The sequence below is a fragment of the Schistocerca cancellata genome, chromosome 5, assembly GCF_023864275.1.
Source record: "Schistocerca cancellata isolate TAMUIC-IGC-003103 chromosome 5, iqSchCanc2.1, whole genome shotgun sequence".
Classification (NCBI taxonomy): Eukaryota; Metazoa; Arthropoda; class Insecta; order Orthoptera; family Acrididae; genus Schistocerca; species Schistocerca cancellata.
The window spans coordinates 390,563,324-390,587,642 of record NC_064630.1 but is presented as its reverse complement, the minus strand read 5'-3'; the positions used below and the strand labels follow the sequence as shown (position 1 = coordinate 390,587,642).

The window sequence follows — 24,319 nt, the reverse complement described above, 5'->3', positions numbered from 1 at the left end:
CTTGCTATGCACGATCTATTAGCCCTACACAAAAAATGAGCACGATCTCCTTTATGAAATTTAATTTAGATTTTACCCTAGGATACGTTTCTACTGGAGCGATTTTCGAATTATACAAGAAAAAAGTACAAAAAAGACTTTAAAATGCACCTTCAACCCACATTCATGCCTTGCTACTCAGTATTTCTAGTATTTTGTTCGTGGCGCACCCTCCTATCATAATACAAACATATCCGACTACACGAACTAATATTCCATCTTTTTTGGTCTCTATTGATTGGGTTATTACACCACCAGCATAGTCGGCGACTTCATTGTTAACGTTATTCTTTTCAACATGGCTGTGAGAGTACTGTACGAAAGGCGGCTTTTGTAAACGTTACGCTAAAACTAATTACGTTGGAAATTCATTCAGACTTATCCAATACAAGCTCAGTAGTTTAGTAGTCAGGGGTCCTGATGGCCAGTAAATGAAGACCAATAAAGATCGAATGTAGGAAACAATTCGTGCCGCCGCTAATATTTGTACAGTGGTGGGAGGTGGTGCCATGAACAACATACTAGATCTCCTAACCCGGCTGAATGTGGCAATGGGGGTGCGTTTGAAGGGCATTTTTGCACATTTTTCTTGAATAACTAGAAAATTACGGCCTCTAGCAAAAACCTATCCAAGTACAAAATTTAACTACATTAAATTTTCGACAAAAAGCCCTGTTCATTTTGTCATTGCGGGTTGCATAAAGCGACAGAAGTAGAGCAGCAGAAAAAATGGCTCTGAGCTCTATGGGACTTAACATCTATGGTCATCAATCCCCTAGAACTTAGATCTACTTAAATCTAACTAACCTAAGGACATCACACACATCCATGCCCGAGGCAGGATTCGAACCTGCGACCGTAGCGGTCACGCGGTTCCAGACTGAAGCGCCTAGAACCGCACAGCCACACTGATCGGCAACTAGGAAAATGTTTGAAACAGATGACAGTGGTGGTTCATAGCGACACATTACCAGTTACCTCGCACACGTCTGGTTTGTGGATCCTCGTTCGCTGCAACGTTTTAGTTCTATAATCGTAAACTTTCGCCCAGGTAGATTTCGCTAGTAATTATAATGAAGAGAAAAAAAAAAACAGGTACACCTGCCTGATATCGTGTAGGGCTCTATCGAGCACGTAGAAGTGCCGCAACATGTCGTGGCATGGACGCGACTATGTCTGAAGGACTGTTAGAGTGAACTGACAACATGAATCCTGCAGAGCTGTCCATAAATGCGCAAGATTACTGGGGGGCTCAGATTTCTTCTGAACAGTACGTTGCAAGGCGTCCCACATATGCTCAATAATGTTCATTGTCTGGAGAGCTTGGTGGCCAGCGTAAGTTTTTAAACTCAGAAGAGTGTTGCTGGAGCCACTCGGTAGCAATTCTGGACGTGTGGGGTGTCGCATTGTCCTGCTTGAATTGCCGTCCGCAGAACGTGGTCGTGTGGTAGCGTTCTCGCTTCCCGCGTCCGGGTTCCCGGGTTCGATTCCCGGCGGGGTCAGGGATTTTCTCTGCCTCGTGATGACTGGGTGTTGTGTGATGTCCTTAGGTTAGTTGGGTTTAAGTAGTTCTAGGTTCTAGGGGACTGATGACCATAGATGTTAAGTCCCATAGTGCTCAGAGCCATTTGAACCATTTGAATTGCCCAAGTCAGTCGGAATGCACAATGGACATGAATGGATGCAAGTCATCAAACAGGATGCTTACCTACGTATCTCCTGTCAGTCGTATCGAGACGTATCAGCTGTCGTATATTACTCCACCTGCACACGCCCCGTACCATTACAGAGCCTCCACCAGTTTCAACAGTCCCATGCTGACATGCAGGGTCCGTGGGTACATGAGGTTATCTCCATACCCGTACAAAACAAGACTCGTCCGACCAAGAAACATGTTTCCAGCCATCAGCAGTCCAATGTAGGAGTTGACGGGTCCAGACTAGGCGTAAATCTTTGTCTCGTGGAGTCATCAAAGGTATACGACTGAACTTACGGCTCTGAAAGCCCATATCGATGATGTTTCGTTAAATGGTTCGCACGCTGACTCTTTTTGATGGCCCAGCATTGAAATCTGCAGCAGTTTGCGGAAGGGCTACAGTTCTGTCCCATTGAACGATTCTCTTCAGTCGTCGTTGGTCCCGTTCTTGCAGGATCTTTCTGCGGCCACAGCGATGTCGGAGATTTGATGTTTTACCGGATTCCTCATGTTCATGGCACGTTAGTGAAATGGTCGTACGGGAAAATCTCCACTTCATCGCTATCTCAGAGATGCTGTGCCCCATCGCTTGTGCACCGACTGTAACACCACAGTCAGACTCACTTAAATCTCGATAATATACGATTGTAGCAGCAACAACGGATCTAACTACTGCATCAGACACGTGTTGTCTTATGTAGGCGTCACCGGCCGCAGCGCCACATTCTGCCTGTTTGCACATCTCTGTATTTGAAGACGCGTACCTATATCAGTTGGCGCTTCAGTGTATTTTACACGCTGCATACAATTATTCACTCAGATGTCTGTTGTGCCCCTTTCAGTTTGGCATCACAAGCGACCGCTTGAGTCACTTCGGCCTTAACCCGGCCGTGTCCATACTAAAAAATCCACATGAACGCGTCACCTGTACTGTTACCCAAGTGATCCCTTTCTATATTTCGTCCAAAATCCAACAGTTTTTTCTAACGTAGTTGCACGAGGGGATTTTAATAAGTAACGCAACACTTTTTTTTCTCTCTGCCAATTTCAGCTGCAAAACACGGAATTTGTTGAAGGATATCGTGGAATATTTCCGCTTCACCACTACAGTTCCATAAAATTCTGATAGGTGGCGGCGCTACAAGTACCCTTCAAAATGACTACTGTAAGGTAAGCACGTTTCAAAATGAGAGCTGTCAGTGAGTTTGATTTGGTGGAAAACTAAAGCTTCGCATTGATTCATATGCACTTGCAGAATGTCTACGGAGACCTGGAAGTGAACAAAAGCACGGCGAATCGTAGGGCGAACCTTCTGTCGGTATCCCAACAAGATCGCGCAAACCCGTCAGATCTGCCGCGTGCCGGCCGGCCGCACACAGCTGTCACTCCTGCAATGTTGGAACGTGCGGACACTCTCATTCCAGGTGATCGATGGATCACAATCATACACCTCTCTCCATAACTGGACATGTCTGTTGGCAGTGCTGACACAATGGTTCCCCATTTGCGGCAGTCGAAGCTGTTTGCCCACTGGGTTCCTCGCAGCCTAACTGAAGACGATGAAGAGCTACGATTGACCATTGTTGCGGAACTGCTTGCGCGTTACTAGACAGATCGGGACTTTTATAGTCGAACATTACCACAGGCGAAACAAAACGGCAATAAATGCAGTGGTGCCTCATCACCTCTCTTCCGGAGAAAAAATTCAAAGCCGCACCCACAGCCGGTTAAGTCATATTGACGGCCTCCTGGGACTGTGAAGGGGTTATTCTGTTTGATTTCCTCCCTCATGGTGCAACGATCAACCCACAGGAAACCGAAGAAACTGTTGCAGCGTATTCATTGCCACAAAACTGCAAACGAGCTTCTCCTTCTCCATGACAATGTAAGGCCACACAAAAATCTGCGCAACCGAGAGGAACTCACATAACTTAATTGGACTGTTCCTTATCCACTGTACGGCCCGAACTCCGCACCATCCGACTTCCATCTGTTTGGTCTAGTGAAGAAAGCACTCAGCAGGAAGGAGTACGTGGTTGATATGGAGGTTATTGATGTAGCAAGGCATTGGCTCCAACGAGCCATGTGGGCTTACGGTCCCTCATAGTAAGGTAGTCTAAGGCCGTCGTACTGAACGTAGATTATGTTGAAAAATATTGATTTGTAGACAAAAGGCGGGTAATAATATGACGTATTAGAATTCTGAATAAAACCAACCTGCTTTCAGGAAAAAAAAAGTGTTGCATTACTTGTTGAATGCCGCTCTATTACCGCACAGCACAGAAGTATTTGAGTGTATGGGTTTCACACCGTACAATAATCGCAAAATTCTCAACATAACACGTTTCGCTTAAGCTCCATTTTACTTCCCATCCTGCCGCTCTTTCGTACTTGCCCCTTGGGTCCCGCCATATATCTCAGTTCGTACAGACCACTATGTATTGTTAAGATTACAAAAGAATTATTGCCATGGTCGGTATAATACTCTTACACATGGGCGTGGCGAAAGACAACATACTGCACGCGTCCTTTTCTTGTGTATCATCCATCGTGTATAAATCGTCCGCAGGCTAGTCGAAAATGTTTATGAGAAGAATGGAGAGAAATTCTCGAGTGGGTCGCGACTCCGCCCACTGCGCCGCCGCATTTGCCCGCGGGGGTCCCCTGGCTCGGCGCTGCCTTGTGATCCGCGCCGACAGACCCCCGATCTCCCTCGGGATGCAGTCCTGAGTGCCCTGGACAGCCTCCAGCCTGGTAACTCTCTGGAGGCCCTCCTGTGACAGCTGGCTACTGGCTATTGCGCAGCGAGGAATCTCCACACGAGAAATATCGCAAAAGCATTCCGCTGTTAGCGGAATACCTTCGGGTGGTGACGCCACTTCCAAGATTACGTATCCTATTTCTTACTATTACGCGCCAGTAAAGAGTTATACATTGCGAAATATCTTTGCGATTTTCTCGTAAGGAAATAAAAGAAGACAATCAACCACACATCTCAATTAACAATGCAGTTTTTTCTGATAACTCATCGAACTGCTGACTTCTTTAAATAGAATATTCACGATCATTACTGGATAGCCATCTTCGGTTAATACTTGTCAATATGTAGCATTTTATTAAAAGAACACACAGGTAGATATTGGGTTACATGGTTGCTGTGATACAGAGTGGGTCAGTATCGTTAAAATACTGTTCATACACGGTGCGGTATTTCTATCATCTAAACGGGCATACACGGTGCGGTATTTCTATCATCTAAACTGGCTTCAGACTTCTTCGTATACTCATCTCGTTCTGTTCGTTCACAGGACCACAATATCCGTTAACTACCCACGCTACGCTTCTGGGCACATGGCTTGACATTCGAATTACATGTCCAAGACGTATAAACGAGCTCCAGCTTGAATTATTTAAAAAGATTAACTCTCATTAAAATTTTGAGATATTCCTACTAGGGGGCCGATACGAGGATTCTTTCATGTCTCTATCAAGAGCTAATAAGGAGTAAGATAGAATATGGCAACATGCTCTATGATATCACTCTCACACCATGACTGAAGTTTCCAGACTATGTACCAATAGGACACATTAGAATGACGCTTACACCCATCTCTTCAACGGAAATGGCCAACTACTCACTCGTCACGAGATGGAAGCTCTTACATATGTGGTACATGCTCTGGGCTCCATTACATTGGAAGTCTGATACAGAATCACACATGGCATACTGAACGAAGAACCACTAATGCCTATTTCCAGGAATTTATGGTATGGTAGAATCCTGGAACAGCGGGGCCAACACCTGTCGCTAGTACACCCCTCCAGCCGCAAACGTCAGTGTGTACGTTGTCGGATCGCAACGGAACTTGATCACAACAAACCGCATTGTATTCAGGACGTCACGTGACGCCGACAGCTCCACCCCTATCACAACAAAACTGCAGAAGCCGCTAAACCCAGTTTCATATGGGACATGAAAGCGACGTGAACGTGAAACTCGACGAACTCTGTGATGTCACAAGGTGTACGGCGATACAATGAAAGAATGATGATCGTGGAATGAAATATAATACGCCACCTATATATTCATTCATTCCCTCCTCTGCGTTACCAAAGATAACATGTGATTGTTTCCAGTCGTGCTGGAAATGCAGAGCCTGCAAGGGGCGTCTATGTGCTCTGCTGCATCAAGACAGAACGCAGAGATTCTGTAAATGTCTATCACCTGATGCCCGCTGAAGATATCCGTGTCCTTGTGAAGACGTAGCACTCTGGTCGCGAGCTCATTGTTCTTGAAGTTTCTGCAACAAACTACTTAGTGATTAGGCTAAGGCCTCAACACTCCGATATAATTAGTCAAATTTCAGTCGGAGCAGCTAGAAGCTTTCTAAAACAACACACAAATCATGTAGCAAACAGCCACAAACTGATACAATATATTTTACAAACGTACGCCTACAAAGTCAAGCGTATCACAGTTCATGTTTGTAACACTTATAATCCTGATATAGTAAATGCATTATAGAAATTACATTACGACGTCATGTAATAGGCCTACGAAAAGCTGGATGTTACCTCTGCGGTACTGCAGAAATACTTGGCGGGAATGTAGACACTCATCATCATCATCATCATTTAAGACTGATTATGCCTTTCAGCGTTCAGTCTGGAGCATAGCCCCCTTATAAAATTCCTCCATGATCCCCTATTCAGTGCTAACATTGGTGCCTCCTCTGATATTAAACCTATTACTTCAAAATCATTCTTAACCAAATCCAGGTACCTTCTCCTTGGACTGCCCCGACTCCTCCTACCCTCTACTACTGAACCCATGAGTCTCTTGGGTAACCTTGCTTCTCCCATGCGTGTAACATGACCCCACCATCTAAGCCTGTTCGCCCTGACTGCTACATCTATAGAGTTCATTCCCAGTTTTTCTTTGATTTCCTCATTGTGGACACCCTCCTGCCATTGTTCCCATCTACTAGTACCTACAATCATCCTAGCTACTTTCATATCCGTAACCTCAACCTTGTTGATAAGGTAACCTGAGTCCACCCAGCTTTCGCTCCCATACAACAAAGTTGGTCGAAAGATTGAACAGTGCACAGATAACTTAGTCTTGGTACTGACTTCCTTCTTGCAGAAGAGAGTAGATCGTAGCTGAGCGCTCACTGCATTAGCTTTGTTACACCTCGCTTCCAGTTCTTTCAGTATGTTGCCATACTGTGAGAATATGCATCCTAAGTACTTGAAACCGTCCACCTGTTCTTTGTTCCTCCTATTTGGCACTCAATCCGTTTTTATTTCTTTCCCACTGACATGACTTTCTTTTTGGAGATGCTAATCTTCATACCATAGTCCTTACATTTCTGATCTAGCTCTGAAATATTACTTTGCAAACTTTCAATCGAATCTGCCATCACAACTAAGTCATCCGCATATGCAAGACTACTTATTTTGTGTTCACATATCTTAATCTCACCCAGCCAGTCTATTGTTTTCAACATATGATCCATAAATAATATGAACAACAGTGGAGACAGGTTGCAGCTTTGTCTTACCCCTGAAACTACTCTGAACCATGAACTCAGTTTACCGTCAACTCTAACTGCTGCCTGACTATCCATGTAAAGACCTTTAATTGCTTGCAAAAGTTTGCCTCCTATTCCATTATCTCGTAGAACAGACAATAACTTCCTCCTAGGAACCCGGTCATATGCCTTTTCTAGATCTATAAAGCATAGATACAATTCCCTATTCCACTCATAACACTTCTCCATTATTTGCCGTAAGCTAAAGATCTGGTCCTGACAACCTCTAAGAGGCCTAAACCCACACTGATATTCATGACACTGTAGACACTGTACATGATTGATGGCAGGGAAGTCACGAGATGTGCGGTCGTAAGAAGACGGAACTCCGGACGGCCACGTGGCACTAGGGAGAGGGAAGACCATCATCTTCGGCGCAGAATTCGAGCAGCAGTTTACACCACAATGACACAACAAACTGTTACAAATCGGTTACTTCAAGGACAGTTCCGAGCCAAAAGCTCTGTAGCGTGTATTCCACTGGCCGCAAACCGCCGTCAGTTGTGATTTCATTCGTGTCAGACCAGATGTCGCTGGTGTTCTGGCGTGTTTTCTGATTAGAGGTAGTTCTCCAAGCCAGTCGAGGGCCTGCAGCCAAACTGTCCGCGTGCTGGACGCACTGGAGCTACACCTGGTGTTACGGTCTGGCGTGCGATTTCGTATGACAGCTGGAGCACTCTCGTGTTTATCCCTCGCACCCTGATTGCAAATATGCACTTCAGTCTGCTGATTCGATCTGTTGTGCTACATTTCATGAACAGCATTCCAGGGGATGTTTTCCAGTAGAATAACCCTCCACAAAGAGTCGACATGTGGCCTTGACCCGCTGGTTCACGAGATCTGTCTACAATCGAGCACATATGCGACATTATCGGATGAAAACTCCAGCTTCAGCCACAAACAGCATTAACTATCTCCGTATTGACACACAAAGTGCAACAGACATGGAACTCCATCCCGAAATCTGACATTCGGCACCTGTACAACACAATACAAACGCGTCTGAAAGTTTGCATTCAATGTTCTGACGGTTACAACGGTTATTAATGTACCTGCATTTCACCTGTCGTCTTGCAAAGTGAATCACTTAAATGCGATACACAGACAAACGTATTCCCGAAATTTCATTACTCAACGTTAATTATTTTTTGGTGTTGCGATTTTTTCGCGTCATTGCACAACATTAACATTTGTGTCAAGTTATACACAAACCTTATCATAAATCGAAAATATATATAAAATACAATGCCCTCACTGACTTACTGACTGACTGACATCACCCAGCTCAAACCGCTAAGAAGAGAAACTTGGAATTTGGAGAAGGTGTGGATCTTATACTGTAGGCACCATTTAAGAAGGGATTTTTCGAAATTCCAACTCTAAGGGGGTGAAACGGGGGATGAAGGTTTTTTAAAAGAAAAAACGTCGCTATTAAGCCAATTTTTCTCGGTAAGATATAAGAAATACGCGTTTCAGCATTTTGGACATGTATCCCTATGGGGGTGAAAGAATGGGTGAGTTTTTTATTTTTTTTTATTTTATTTTTTTTTAAATATACTCTTGTTATAGAACTACTAAAGCATTTTAAAGCTACATCTTTGAACATTGGTATTTGACTTCTCGGTTTCAAATAAAAAATACTTAATAATAATAGGTGTGTTTATAAATAAATTTTCTGCTACCAGTAACGAATTTCTTTATTTACTTTCCGCACGACGCGTTTCGGGAAATGATTCCCATTTTCAAGTGCGTTCTTTGTGTGTATTATGCCATTTATATTGATGTCAATGTGTGAGATTCTGCTTCATTTCTTTGACTTTTACTTCAATATATAAGAAACGCGATCTTTTAGCTGGTTACCGATTCTTTTGGTGAACAATTGTGTTTGGAAATTGAACCCCTAAGGGGTGAAATAGGGTCAGAATAATTCACTGACTCATCATCGGCAGACTAAACCCGCTAAGAATAGAGACTCGAAGTTTGGAAAGGGTGCGGATCTTACTATGTAGACATCTTTTAAGAAAGGATTGTCCAAAATTCCACTTCTAAGGGGGTGAAATAGGGAATGAAAAGCTTTTTGAAAGTATGTCGCTACTAAGGGAATTTTGAAACTAGAACTACGAAAACTGGTAGTTTGTTTCTCAGCTAGAAAGTAAAAAATACGTGTTTCAGCATTTTTTGATACTGAACCACTAAGGGGGTAAAATAGAATGTGAAAGTTCTTTTGAATATAAATAATTACTAAAGAACTACTAAAGGATTTTTTAGGCTGTATCTATGTCGACGTGTAGAAATAAAACAGAATACGCATTTCAATTTTTATGGAAATTCAAACCCTAAGAGAGTGCAATAAGGGATGAAAATTTTTAAGAAAATATTTCGTTACATTAAACAAATTAAAGCTAAATTCGTGAAAATAGGTATTTGACCCCCTCGGATAGATATAAAGAAATATTTATTAGGGAATGAAAGTTGCTGTGGAAATCTCAACAAGAACGCAGAAGGCGTGATTGATAAAAACTTACATCAGCTACCACAGTCGCTTTTTGGTCAGAAGTGAATACGGAAAAGACCATGCTTATGTGGCCTTAATTAGCGTGAAAAGCTGAGAAGGTGTTGCAATGTTGTGAACAATAAAATTCGATTAAATAAAAACAGAAGAAACTCTCTGCAGGCCATACAGTCTACGCAAGCGAAGCAGCGGGCTCTAAGCTAGCCATCATACTTGTGGAATGTCACATTTTAGTGTGTCTTTCAGTTCTGCACAACTTCTTACACATAGACTATATGTATTTTGCTTGTGAATAGCAATTTCTGTTACTAATTACGTAGACGCACAAATGTAATTCGCAGTTGTTTCCAGAGAAAACTTTGGTCTGTATCTCAAATAATTTCTGACAATACGCTTTAGCAAGATTATAAAATGAAAACTAAGTTGCTAGTACAATACTAGTATATTGTCGCTTTTATTCCACACTCTTGCTTGTCATCTACAATCATTTTCCCAAACCTACACACATCAAAAAAAGTTTTGCATCGCCTCGGTTCCGAGAGTTCCGGAACCTGTACAGAAAATTGGAATAGAGATCAACGTAAACATCATTTCCGTCCTTCATGAAAACCACACATCGCATGTTGTACCACCATATACCGAGACCTTCAGAGGTGGTGGTCTAAATTGCTATACACACCAGTACCTCCAATACCCAGTAGCACGTCCTCTTGCATTGCTGTATGCCTGCCTTCGTCGAGGCATACTGCCCACAAGTTCATCAACGCACTGTTGGTCCAGATTGTCCCACTCCTCAATGGCGATTCGGCGAAGATCCCTCAGAGTACTTGGTGGGCCACGTCGTCCATAAATAGCCCTTTTCAATCCATCCCAGACATGTTCGATAGGGTTCATGTCTGGAGAACATGCTGGCCACTCTAGTTGAGCGTTGTCGTTATGCTGAGGGAAGTCATTCACAAGATGTGCACGATGAGAGTGCGAATTGTCCAGGAAGACGAATGCCTCGCCAATATGCTGCCGATATGGTTGTACTGTCGGTCGGAGGATTGTATTCACGTATCGTACAGCCGTTACGACGCCTTCCATGACCACCAGCGGCGTACGTCGGCCCCACATAATGCCATCCCAAAACAGCAGGGAACCCCCACCTTGCTGCACTCGCTGGACAGTGTGTCTAAAGTGTTCAGACTGACCGGGTTGCCTCCAAACACGTCTCAGACGATTGTCTGGTTGAAGGCATATGCGACACTCATCGGTGAAGAGAACGTGAGGCCAATCCTGAGCGGTCCATTCGGCATGTTGTTGAGTCCATCTGTTTCGCTTCATGGTGTCGTGCTTGCAAAGATGGACCTCGCGCACAGTTTGAGTCGTAACACGACGTCCTGTGGCTGCGCGAAAAGCATTATGCAACATGGTGGCGTTGCTGTCAGGGTTCTCCGAGCCATAATCCGTAGGTAGCGGTCATCCACTGCAGTAGTAGCCCTTGGGCGGCCTGAGCGAGGAATGTCATCGACAGTTCCTGTCTCCTTGTATCTCCTCCATGTCCGAACAACATCGCTTTGGTTCACTCCCAGACGCCTGGACACGTCCCTTGTTGAGAGCCCTTCTTGGGATAAAGTAACAATGCGTACGCGATCGAACCGCGGGTTTGACCGTCTAGGCAAACGAGCCGTGTACCTCCTCCCTGGTGGAATGACTGGAAATGATCTACTGTCGGACCCCCTCCCTCTAATAGGCGCTGCTCATGCATGGTTGTTTCCTTCTTTGTACGGGTTTAGTGACATCTCTGAACAGTCAAAGAGACTGTGTCTGTGATACAATATCCATAGTCAACGTTTATTTTCAGGAGTTCTGGGAAACGGGGTGATGCAATTTTTTTTGGGTGTGTGTGTATTATGTACTGATTGTATTACCTTTATTTCAAAAAGCAGGGAACTATGTTTATAAATCATGTGTGTTTACGTGTACACATAAATCAAAATGACAAAATATTCCTCCTTGTTGTGTTATTGTCCCAGTTGCAATAAATATTCCCCTATGAAAAGTGTGATACATCTCATGAAACTAAGTATGTCGGGTTAATCAGCTGTATCATGTAAACTTTTTATTGGCATGCCGTTCCTGTATGTTCACCGCATATTGTGAGATTATTGTCAATATTTTTACGTACTATTTCTTGTCTCTTTTGTGACCTTCGCATTGATAACTCCGTATCTCGTATTTACCAAATGTATTTTTCTGCTCCCTAACATTCACTTAATCATTAGCGGATATCACATCGCGTTATATCTTCTAACACCTCAATCTCCATTTATTAATTGGCCGACTTATCCGTAGCCTGATATAACTTCCACAAACGCAAATATCTTTGGCTGCTTTACCTGTCGCCTTTTATATCTCCCTAGCACATCATCAACCTCATTGGCAGCACGACATGTTGCCTATAAACTTCAGCATATATCATATTCACAGAAATATACGTCATCTAAGAAATTCTCACTGTAACAGCATACTATTGATTACCCTTAAGACAACCTTAGCCTTATTACTACCAAGAGACGCTGTACGCTGTACCATCTGTTCCAGCTTTTGTTCAACGTATTAAATCACAGTTACTTCTTAGCTTTGTTATTTCGTCATAAACAGCAGCAGTGTAGAAGGCATCTCATAGACTGAAGTCCGTACGGATCTGTTTTTTTTTTTTTTACCAGTCTTCTCACTGGTTTGGTGTGGCCCGCCACGAATTCCTTTCCTGTGCTAACCTCTTTATCTCAGAGTAGCACTTGCAACCTACGTCCTCAATTATTTGTTGGATTTATTCCAATCTCTGTCTTCCCCTACAGTCTTTGCCCTCTACAGCTCCCTCTAGTACCATGGAAGTCATTCCGTGATGTCTTAACAGATGTCCTATCATCCTGTCCTTCCATATTAGTGGTTTCCTCATATTCCTTTCCTCTCCATGTCTGCGCAGAACCTCCTCATTCCTTATCTTATCAATCCACCTAATTTTCAACATTCGTCTGTAGCACCACGTCTCAAATGCTTCGATCCTCTTCTGTTTCGGTTTTCCCACAATTCATGTTTCGCTACCATACAATGCTATACTCCAGGCGCACATTCTCAGAAATTTCTTCCTCATATTAAGGCTGATATTTGATATTAGAAGACTTCTTTTGACCAGGATGCTCTTTTTGCCATTTCTAGTCTGCTTTTGCTGTCCTCCGTGCTCCGTCCGTCATTGGTTATTTCACTACCTAGGTAACAGTATTCCTCAACTTCATCTACTTCATGACTACCAATCCTGATTATTCCGTCTTGGCTGTTGTGCATATTGCATATGACCCTTCTCTCCCTATAGCTTACCCCTACTTTTCTCAAAATTTCTCGCTGTTCTCATTTCGACTACTTTTCATTACCTTCGTCTTTCTTCGATTTACTCTCAGTCTATACTCTGTACTCATTAGATTCAGCAGATCATGTAACTCTTCTTCACTTTCACTCATGATAGCAATGTCATCAGCGAATCGTATTATTGATATCCTTTCACCTAGAATTTTAATTCCACTCCTGAACCTTTCTTTTATTTCCATCATTGCTTTCTCGATGTACAGATTGAACAATAGGGGCGAAAGGCTACATCCTTGTCTCACACCCTTTTTAATGCGAGCACTTCGATCTTGGTCGTTCAGTCATAATATTCCCTCTTGGCTGTTGTACATATAGCTTACCCCTACTTTTCTCAGAATTTCGAACGTCTTGCGACATTTTACATTGTCGAACGCTTTTTCCAGATCGACAAATCCTATGAACGTGTCTTGATATTTTTTTAAGTCTTGCTTCCATTATTAACCGCAACGTCAGAATTGCCTCTCTCGTGCCTTTACCTTTCCTAAAGCCAAACTGATTTTCATCTAGCGCATCCTAATTTTTTTTTCCATTCTTCTGTATATTATTCTTGTAAGCAACTTGGATGCATGCGCTGTTAAGCTGATTGTGCGGTAATTCTCGCACTTGTCAGCTCTTGCCGTCTTCGGAATTGTGCGGTGATGCTTTCCCGAAAGTCATATTGTATGTCGCCAGACTCAAACATTCTACACACCAATGTGAATAGTCGTTTTGTTGCCACTTCCCCCATTGATTTTAGAAATTCTGTTGGAATGTTATCTATCCCTTCTGCTTTATTTGATCTTAAGTGCCGGCCGCTATGGCCGAGAGGTTCTAGGCGATTCAGTCCGGCATAGCGCTGCTGCTACGGTCGCAGGTTCGAATCCTGCCTCGGGTATGGATGTGTGTGATGTCCTTAGGTTAGTTAGGTTCAAGTAGTTCTAAGTCTAGGGGACTGATGACCTCAGATGTTAAGTCCCATAGTGCTTAGAGCCATTTGAACCATTTTTTGATCTTAAGTCCTCCAGAGCTCTGTTAAATGCTGATTCTGATACTGGATCACCTATCTCTTCTAAATCGACTCCTGTTTCTTCTTCTATCACATCAGACAAATCTTCCCCTCATAGAGGCTTTCAATGTATTCTTTTCACCTATCCTCTCTCTCCTCTGCAATTAGCAATGGAATTCCCATTGCACTGTTACTGTTATCAGCCACGCTTTTAATGTCACCGAAGGTTGTTTTGACTTTCCTGTGTGCTGAGTGGGTCCTTCCGACAGTGATTTCTTTTTAGATGTCTTCATATTTTTCCTGCAGCCATTTCGTCTTAGCTTCTCTGCACTTCCTATTTATTTCATTCCTCAGCGACTTGTATGTCTCTATTCCTGAGATTCCCGGAAAACTTTTGTACTTTCTCCTTTCATCGATCAATTGTAGTATTTCTTCTGTTTCCCATGATTTCTTCGCAGTTACTTTCTTTGTACCTATGTTTACCTTCCCAACTTCTCAAAAATGGTTCAAATGGCTCTGAGCATAATGGGACTTAACATCTGAGGTCATCAGTTCCGTAGAACTTAGAACTAACTAACCTAAGGAAATCACACGCACCCATGTCCGAGGCAGGATTTGAACCTGCGACCGTATCGGTCGCGCGCTTCCAGACTGAAGCGCTTAGAACCGCTCGGCCACATAGGCCGGCCTTCCAAACTTCTGTGATGGCCCTTTTTAGAGATGTCCATTCCTCTTCAACTGTACTACCTACTGCACTATTCCTTATTGCTGTATCTATAGCATTACAGAATTTCAAACGTATCTCTTCATTCGTTAGTACTTCCGTATCTCATTTCTTTGCGTATTGATTCTTCCTGACTAATGTCTTAAACTTCAGCTTACTCTTTATCACTACAATATTGTGACCTGAACTTTTCCACTTAAATGAAGATATCAATGAATCAAGAGTTGGCAGATTCATTAGAAAGAAATGAAATGGGTTCAGCAATGAACAGCAAGAGTATCTTAAGAACGTGTAATTTCTTCTTGAAAGAGATTGCTTAGGATACGCTCGTTCTACCAATTACTGGGTAATTCGTTATTCTAGAACCACATCCGAGTTGGTCTAACTACTCTATAATGATGTAGGCATGAAAATATTTATTGATTGCATGGCTCCATCGGTTTGCCAATTATACAGTACTTTGAAATTCGCGCCGGGTTTGGTAAATCAAATCATGAACTGTATTTTTCCAGAACTCATTCAAAACATCGCCTCCTCTACTACGCTGTCATGCAAGTAATCTGTCCGTGAAGTTCGCTACGATTTCCTGAGGATACTCTACCCGCATTTCGCTAACAACACGTCGAATTTCCTTCTCCTACTCGTGGATGTATCGGGGTTCATCGAAGTGCACCAATGACTTAAGATAATCCCAAAGGAAAATATCTCGAGGGACTAATTCACATGAGCTTGGTGGCCGTTCTTGGTCACCATTACGTGAGGTGAGGCGAACTGGAGCAAAGCAGTTGCTTCGTGGCAAGTGTGGCGGGTATCCCCGTCCTGCTGAAACCAAAACTTTTGGACTTCCATTCCATTGAGAAGAAACGAGGAGAAAACCTCTTATCATTGCTCGGCGACAATTTTCTTTAAAAAAATGGGGAGGGGGGGGGGGGGGGTAGCGATGATGGCGCCCTCCCAAAAACCACAAAAAACTGTCACTCACTGTGCCGGAATTTCCCTCGCTCGAACGATGCAAGGGTTTTCTGACGCAGTTCTGTTTATCCACAAACCCATTTTAATGGAGGGCGCTTCATGAGTAAAGATGATTTTCCTCACAAAACCGCCGTCTTCCTTCGTATTCTTAGAAACAAGTCAACAAAATGTATCCTCTTCTCACTATTGGCTTCTTTCAACTGGTACGTTAAGGGCGGTAATGGAGATTATACCGGAGAATAAGCTATAATTAAGAACATCGTTTGTCCAATTCTTGGTAACGGCGAACTACCGTCTTCACTGGACTAACAGCCACACTGTCACGAACCACCGCAGAACGAAGGCACCCAGAACTCGCTGTTCATTGTTGAAACTGTTTCATTGAACTTTGCAATAATTCTGACAACAGTTGATTCTTTCATTTCTTCATTTAAGTGGAAAAGTCTCAGTTTCTCCATTACTTTCTCTGTTCTGATAAAGTATTTTTATTACTACCATATGTTGCGCAGGAGATTGAACCAACAATCGGAATTCTCATGGAAACATAAATGATACGTATCAATGTGCTCAACCGACAAACAAAAGATATTAAGCCATTCAAAACCGGCGCACGTCTTGAAGGACCCTTCGCTATGGCCATGGAGGAATGGTAATACATTATAGTGGAGGGACAAATGGTTCAAATGGCTCTGAGCACTTTGGGACTTAACTTCTGAGGTCATCAGTCCCCTAGAACTTAGAACTATTTAAACCTAAGGACATCACACACATCCATGCCCGAGGCAGGATTCGAACCTGCGACCGTAGTGGTCGTGCGGTTCCACACTGTAGCGCCTAGAACCGCTCAGCCACTCCGGCCGGCAGTGGAGGGACAGATAGCAGTAATTTATGACTGCTTTCTTGTGTTACAGTCGATGGAGAACCGCGTCTTCGAGAAGGTGGCCGACTACTTGTCGCTGATTGGCCGCACGGAGCTGCTGACCTGCACCGCCACGCAGACTTCCTTCACCCGCATCCGGGACCAAGCGCAACAGGTGGGTCCGTACCTCAGTCTGGTAGACTAATGCTACATCATACCTCTAGCAGAGAGTCTCCGTGGGTCGCCATTTCTCTCTACATAAAGGATGTCTCAAACCTTGTGGGTTAAACTGAAATAGGTTCACAATCGATTATGTCAAGATAGGGAACAGATGGTCGGAAATGCATATTTTTTGTTTTACAGACAGACACAGCATACACTGCATAACATCAACGAAGCTCATAGTAATTGTTCACAGTAACATTGATACGTATCATTTACGTTTCCATGAGAATTCCGATTGTTGCTTCAATCTCCTGCGCAACATATGGTAGTAATAAAAATACTTTATCAGTCTCAATGCATTCATGGCAACGGCGCATGAAGTTCTTCCGCACTACCGCAAAGATCCAGATGTCTGTTGCAACAGGAGACAGACCCTAGTGAATAGGTCTTCATCCGTTTCTACAGGGGTTCCATACACCAACGTCTTGGCATGACCCCAGAAGAAAAAATTCAGAGGTGGTGAGATCCGGTGGTATTGTTGGCCATGGGACAGGACCTCCCCTTCCAATCCAACGAGGAGGGTACGTGTTGCTCAGGTGTTCATGGACATTAACATCGAAGTGGGCTGGTGCACCGTCGCATTGAAACCACATTCTTTCGCGCACAGAAAAGGCTACAGTCTCCAAGAACAGTGGTGTCACATATCGCAGGAACATCAAAAAGGTGGATCGGTCAAACGGTGTACAGTGGTCAGGGGTATGTACTCTTTATCACCCACTGCCTGGACCAGTATACAACAGTCAACAGAGATCTGTGCGAGAGTGCTGCAGAACTACATACGACATTGCAATATGTACATGCACTGCAACTGGCGGCCGTCGCTTTACATAATTACCATCAGCTATGTTGATATCTGGTGTACGCTGTGTATGTCCATAACACAATAAATATGCATTTTCAACAATTGGTTCCCTCGATCAATATAATCGATTGTGGGTCCACTGTCATCTGTTTCAGTTTGAACCAAAATGTTTATGACATCCTTTATAGACGACTTCCGTGTTTGAACGCAATGAAAAACATAATCTTTAAATTTCTGAGCTGAAACGTCACTCGTTAGTTTTCCGTTCTTGTGACTATAGTCTTACGTAAGTAACACGTCAGCCTGTCAAATAGAGGAATTATTTAATTAAAAATCCGATGTAAGACATTTATACTGAAATAAATCCACTGGTTTGAGTCCTAAATCAAATATTAACATTTGTTATCTTTGGAAAACAACTGGCATTATCTGTAGATGCAATAGTTTAAAATCTTTGATCCCACAATATTTCACACACACACGCATTTGTTTTCAACTGACGACGACGTAAGCCGAAAACCCATTTGTAACATAATAAACATTGTGAAAAGTAAAAATCACTGCTCGCCATATATAGGAAACGTTGAGTCGTAGACAGTCAGAACGAGAATATTGCTATACTTTTAACTTTTGGCCAGTGTGTGTGAGTTGTGTTTGTGTGAATGTTTGTGTGGTTTCTACTTCAGAAGCTAAAAGTGCAGTGCAGTGTTTTTGTTGTGCCTGTCTGCGAATATTATTGTTATTCCATATTGGACTTCCCGTTGTTTGATAATAATTATTGTAGAATATAACATCAGTGTCTTGTGTTTTTCCTTCCATGATAGGTATTTGATTATTAGTCAGACTTTCATATGCATTGTTCAGTTTAGAGGCCACAAAATGTTTTTGTACTTGATAAAATGTAACCTGGTACCTTGTTCTTCTGCTGTACAGAAATACACACTCCTGGCTTCGTGGTGTGGCCTAAATATAATTTCCCCCTGTTGATGAGTATGCGTTCCTGTTTCATGCACACGTCGAAAGGGAGATGGATACTTCAGTTCTTTCATTTCGACTGTTTTACGAATACTCACTCCACTCTGAACAAGTGTCATGTGTTCATTCATTTCTTACAACTAAAAAGAAATACATCAAAAGTCACAATCTGACATAGGATAAATGTATTTCAACTCAGTTTTTAGTCTTGTGCGGTAGACAGGAACGTTTTCTGGTGCTTCATTGATTCATGTTTCAGTGTGCCCCCTGTGCTTGGCTGTTAAAAAATGGTTCAAATGGTTCTGAGCAATATGGGACTTAACATCTGAGGTCATCAGTCCCCTAGAACTTAGAATTACTTAAACCTAACTAACCTAAGGACATCACACACATCCATGCCCGAGGCAGGATTCGAATCTGCGACCGTAGCGGTCGAGCGGTTCCAGACTGAAGCGCCTAGAACCGATGGGCCACACCGGCCGGCCGGCTGTTAAAAACTAGGTTGTTGCACAACTACTAATTGAGAAAATGTCTGTACTTAGGCTAATATTTTTCTGAAATATACACTGAAGAGCTAAAGAAACTGGTACATTTGCCTAATATAGCGTAGGGCGACCGCGAGCACACAGAAGTGCTGCAACACGACGTGGCATGGACTCGACTAGTGTCTGTATTAGTGCTGCAGCGAATTGACACCATGAACCTGCAGGGCTGTCCACAAATCCGTGAGGGTACGAGGGGGTGGAGATCTCTTCTGAATAGCAGTTGCAAGGCATCCCAGATATGCTCAATAATGCTCATATCTGGGGAGTTTAGTGTTCAGCGGAAATGTTTAAACTCAGATGCGTGTTCCTGGAGCTACTCTGCAGCAGTTATGGACGTGTGGGGTGTCGCATTGTTCTGCTGAAATTGCCCAAGTCAGTCGGAATGCGCAATGGATATGAATGGATACAAGTGATCAGACGGGATGCTTATGTACGTGTCACTTGTCAGAGTCGTATCTAGACGTATCACGGGACCCACATCACCCTAACTGCACATGCCCCACACTATTACAGAGCCTCCACCAGCTAGAACAATCCCTTGCTGATATGCAGGGTCCATGGATTCATGAGGTTGTCTCCAAACCTGTACACGTGCATCCGTTCGATACAATTTGAAACCCAATTTGTCTGACCAGACAACATGTTTCCTTTCATCAACAGTCGAATGTCGGTGTTGATTGGCCCAGACTAAGCGTAAAGCTTTGTGTCGTGCTGTCATCAAGGGTACACGAGTGGGTCTTCGGCTCCGAAAGCCCTTATCGATGGCGTTTCGTTGAATGGTTCGCACACTGACACTTCTTGGTGTCCCAACATTGAAATCTGCAGCAGTTTGCGAAAGGATTGCGCTTCTGTCACGCTGAACGATTCTCTTCACTCGTCGTTAGTCCCTTTCTTGCAGGGCCCTTTCGGCCCCAGCGATGTCGAAGATTTGATGTTTTATTTGATTCCTGATATTCACGGTACACTCGTGAAATGGTCTTAAGGGAAAATCCCCACTCCATCGCTACCTCGGAGATGCTGTGTCCCATCGCTCGTGCGCCGACTATAACACCACGTTCAAACTCACTTAAATCTTGATAACCTGCCATTTTAGCAGCAGTAACCGATCTAACAACTGCGCCAGAGACTTATTGTCTTTTATATGTGTTGCCGACAGCAGTGCCGTGTTCTACACGTTTACATATCTCTGTATTTGAATATGCATACCTATAATAGTTTCTCTGGCGCTTGAGTCTAGATTCCCCATGTTGATTTCCCATCTGCACTGAGAAAGACGTGAAATTCTACCGAATTCTCACGTACGAGTAACAAAAAAAGAAGTATAGCGTTGTTGAAAGAATATGGGTTTACGAGAGACTACGGGAAACGTACAATGTACACGGAAAATCAGTCGACTATACGGCGATCTCCTTTGTTTCTTGCCCTTTTATGTTCAAATGGTTCAAATGGCTCTGAGCACTATGGGACTTAACATCTATGGTCATCAGTCCCCTGGAACTTAGAACTACATAAACCTAACTAACCTAAGGACAGCACACAACACCCAGCCATCACGAGGCAGAGAAAATCCCTGACCCCGCCGGGAATCGAACCCGGGAACCCGGGCGTGGAAGCCAGAACGCTACCGCACGACCACGAGATGCGGGCGCCCTTTTATGTTGATTAATATAGACGTCCCATGACCTTGGAGATTTACTCCTCAATTTGCTCCTGCGGAACCAGAGGTGTAAAATAAAAAAATAAAAACTCTGCGACAAGCATTCTGCTTGTCCCGTAGGACCGTTTCACGAGCGTACTGTGACTATCAGGAATCCGGTAAAACATCAAACCTCCGACATCGCTGCGGCCGTAAAAAGATCATTCGAGAACGGGACCAACGACGACTGGAGATAATCGTTCAAAGTGAGAGAATTGCAACTCTTCTTAGCCCCCTCATACTCTTATGGACAGCCCTGCAGGATTCATGATGTTGATTTCCTCCAGCACTACTTCAGTCTTTAGTTTAGTCCACGCCATGTCGCGTTTGAAGCACTTATGCGTGCTCGCGAGGGCTCTATATGATTTTATGCAGGTGTACCAGTTTGTTTAGCTCTTCAGTGTAGTAGCAGACTGTATGGGTAAAAATGTTCGTTGTCTGCCCCCGTTCCCGCGATTTCAACACTTTCTAAGAACAATTCATACTTTGTTTTAATTTCATCCATTTTTAATCAATAATAAATCGTGATTGTATAAAACCTTTGAATGTTATTTGTCGGCTTTAACAGTAGTATTCAGTAATGTAATCGCATTGTTATAAAAAAGATGCGCTTCGAAAGATCACACTCACATCATCAGACGAAACTCATACAAAAGTTACGAGTCTCACATTAGTCTTTCCAGAAGATGGGAGTGTTACCTCCTGAAACGTCGATTGTGCTATAATAATTTTGTAATTACTGAACATTGTCGTTGAAGTTGACAAATAAGAAAAAGATTCACGAGTTGCGACAAATGCACCAAAGTCCGACAGTGATCACAGCGAACCAATGTATCTGAATGTGGTGCAGTTCAAGTAATAAGCTCAACAAGATCAATCATTTTTACATAAAAATGTAAGGACCACGTACACTGTACTAACAGACATGTTGAGTCTATGAAACGTCGTAGTAGACTAGTTTTTTGGCTTACTACTTTGTGTTATGTTTAGGCCTACATCTGTTGGCGCTATGTGACATGAAAATTGTTTGTACTCAGGTTTGAAGATGGTTTCCATAAAACGAAATTTACTGCCTGGTGTGAAAAACACTGTGTGCCGTAACTGAAATTAATATGAAAAAAGCAAAAGATTAAAAGTGCGTCTGAAGTTCGAAGTCTGGTAATCGTTGTTGATTTATTCTGATTTATTTGTTTAAGTGTTAGCCCACTGCTTATTCAGAACACGACAGAGAGGCAACAAAATATTCAATAATATTTATGAGATGTGCTAAAGCAGTGACTAGTGGCAGGTCAATGTTCGTTCAAACATAAATGTTACGAGCATGTCTTTGTACTGAACTGCTATAAGTTGGAATTATTTTCGTATATGATCTGAAGCAGCGAAACGTCTCGTGAAGAGATGGTGGTCTCGTGAGGCACGAGGTAGACTGACACTAAAAATGATTACTGAAGTGCAAATTAAGAGCCCCTTGCGATCCTCGGAACCCCGGCGCCATAGAGTCTGGCGGCCAAAAATAATTGATGCCGGCGATGCAGAAGGGCGAAGGAGATTCCGCAACGGCTACGGACTAATCCTATTAGGGCGGATCCGGCCTTATCGCCGTCAGACAGTCGCTCGGTCGTGACTTGCGGGGATTCCCAGCAAGATGACTCCGAAGGACGGAGCGTATCACACCTAGACACGGTGCTACGGTACTCTCAAGTACCGCACATTCTTCCAGCTAAAAAATTCTCTTGACCTCTCTTTTTCTTCACCCATCCTGGTAGTAGATTACGTATTTGCAAAACTACCCAGAGGTTTCCTATGTCTCGAACTTGCAGTGTAAGTATAGCATGTATCTCAGTACTGACAACTACTACTTGTAAAGTAAACTTTCATTATCTATTGTAAATGGTTCGTTAGCCAGGCTTTTTTTAATATGGCTCACCACGAATTCTCCTCTCGTGGCAACCTCTTCATCTCAAAGTAGCACTTGCAGTCAACATCTTAGATACATTCTACCTGCAGTTTTTACCCCCTACATCTCCCTCTAGAAACACGTAAGCTATTCCCTGATGTTGTAACTCGCCCTGCCATTCTGTCCCTTCTTCATATCAGCGTTATCCACTGTTGGTTTATTCATCGCTTCTGCGGAGAACGTCCTCATTTTTTTATCTTATCGGTCTCTCTAACTTTCAACAGCTTTCTATAACACCATATTTTAAACTGTAGGATTCCCTTCTTTTCCGGTTTTCTCACAGTGCATGATTTGCTACCGTACAATTCTCTGCTGTGTCGATAGTACAACACACAAATGGACTACAGTAGCTGTCATTTTTCCTTTATTGTCATTTCATCATTAGCATTGCTCAGGGAAGATATATGGGAGGGAAGAAGGAGAGGTTCACTGAGACGTCCATGTGAAAAGGAGCCTCATGTGCTGCATGGAAGGAAGCGTCCAGTTCAGTCAGTAGGAGGTAAAGAACGTCGGCCATCGCATGTTGGGTGGTGGTACTATACTAAATGTCCTAGTTTTAGTTAGAGAGGAACAAGGCCCACCGCTGAAGACGCTGCTTCATTCTCTGCGGTATGCTAGCACTAGCATTGTAGTGTGTGTGTGCGTGAGAGAGAGAGAGAGAGAGAGAGAGAGAGAGAGAGAGAGAGCAACGACTTATGGTCTGTCAACAGATGATAACGCTGGCACAGTCGTAGTCGTGGTACGTTTTGAAGGCAATCACAGTGGCTGAAGCTTCTTTTTCAAGTTGGCTGTATGGTCATTGTGCTGCATATAGTATATTGGATGCAAAAGCTATTTGTTGATGATTACTACTCCCGGCGTGCAGTCGGATGCATCCGCAACCATTATGATCAAATTCTTAGGGTCGTAGGCGACTAAGCTTAGTGAGGGCGTACTTCAGTTGGTGAAATGAGTGTTGGGAGTCGGGTGACTAGTGTCAGTCACACTTTTTGAGTAATAAATGATGAAATGTGAGGCCAGGGTTTCTTCCGGCCTATACAGTGTTCAAATAACTTACGGGTGACATTGTCGACAACCGTCGATATTTCGACAAATGACCACCCTATCATTTTCAAGGCGAAACCGCAGAGGTAAGCGCAGTGCAAGTGAATTTAAAACCTCGGTTTGCAGAGCAGTTCGGGAAAGATAACACACACACACACACACACACACACACACACACACACACACACACACACACACACACACTGTAAACACTAGTGACACCAAACAACCGTAGATGACCGAAGCCAGAACTTATCCATAGCGAAATTACTAAACAGTGAGTGAG

At 43.3% G+C, this 24,319-nt stretch overlaps 1 protein-coding gene across 1 annotated transcript in view; it reads left to right on the top strand.

Moving 5' to 3' along the window:
- LOC126188560 (protein nervous wreck) overlaps positions 1-24,319 on the top strand; it is a 724,305-nt gene that overhangs the window by 573,046 nt on the left and 126,940 nt on the right. Inside the window, exon 9 of the mRNA XM_049930159.1 lies at positions 16,842-16,964. Coding sequence (XP_049786116.1) covers positions 16,842-16,964 — 123 coding nt within the window. The remainder of the gene's footprint in view (positions 1-16,841; positions 16,965-24,319) is intronic.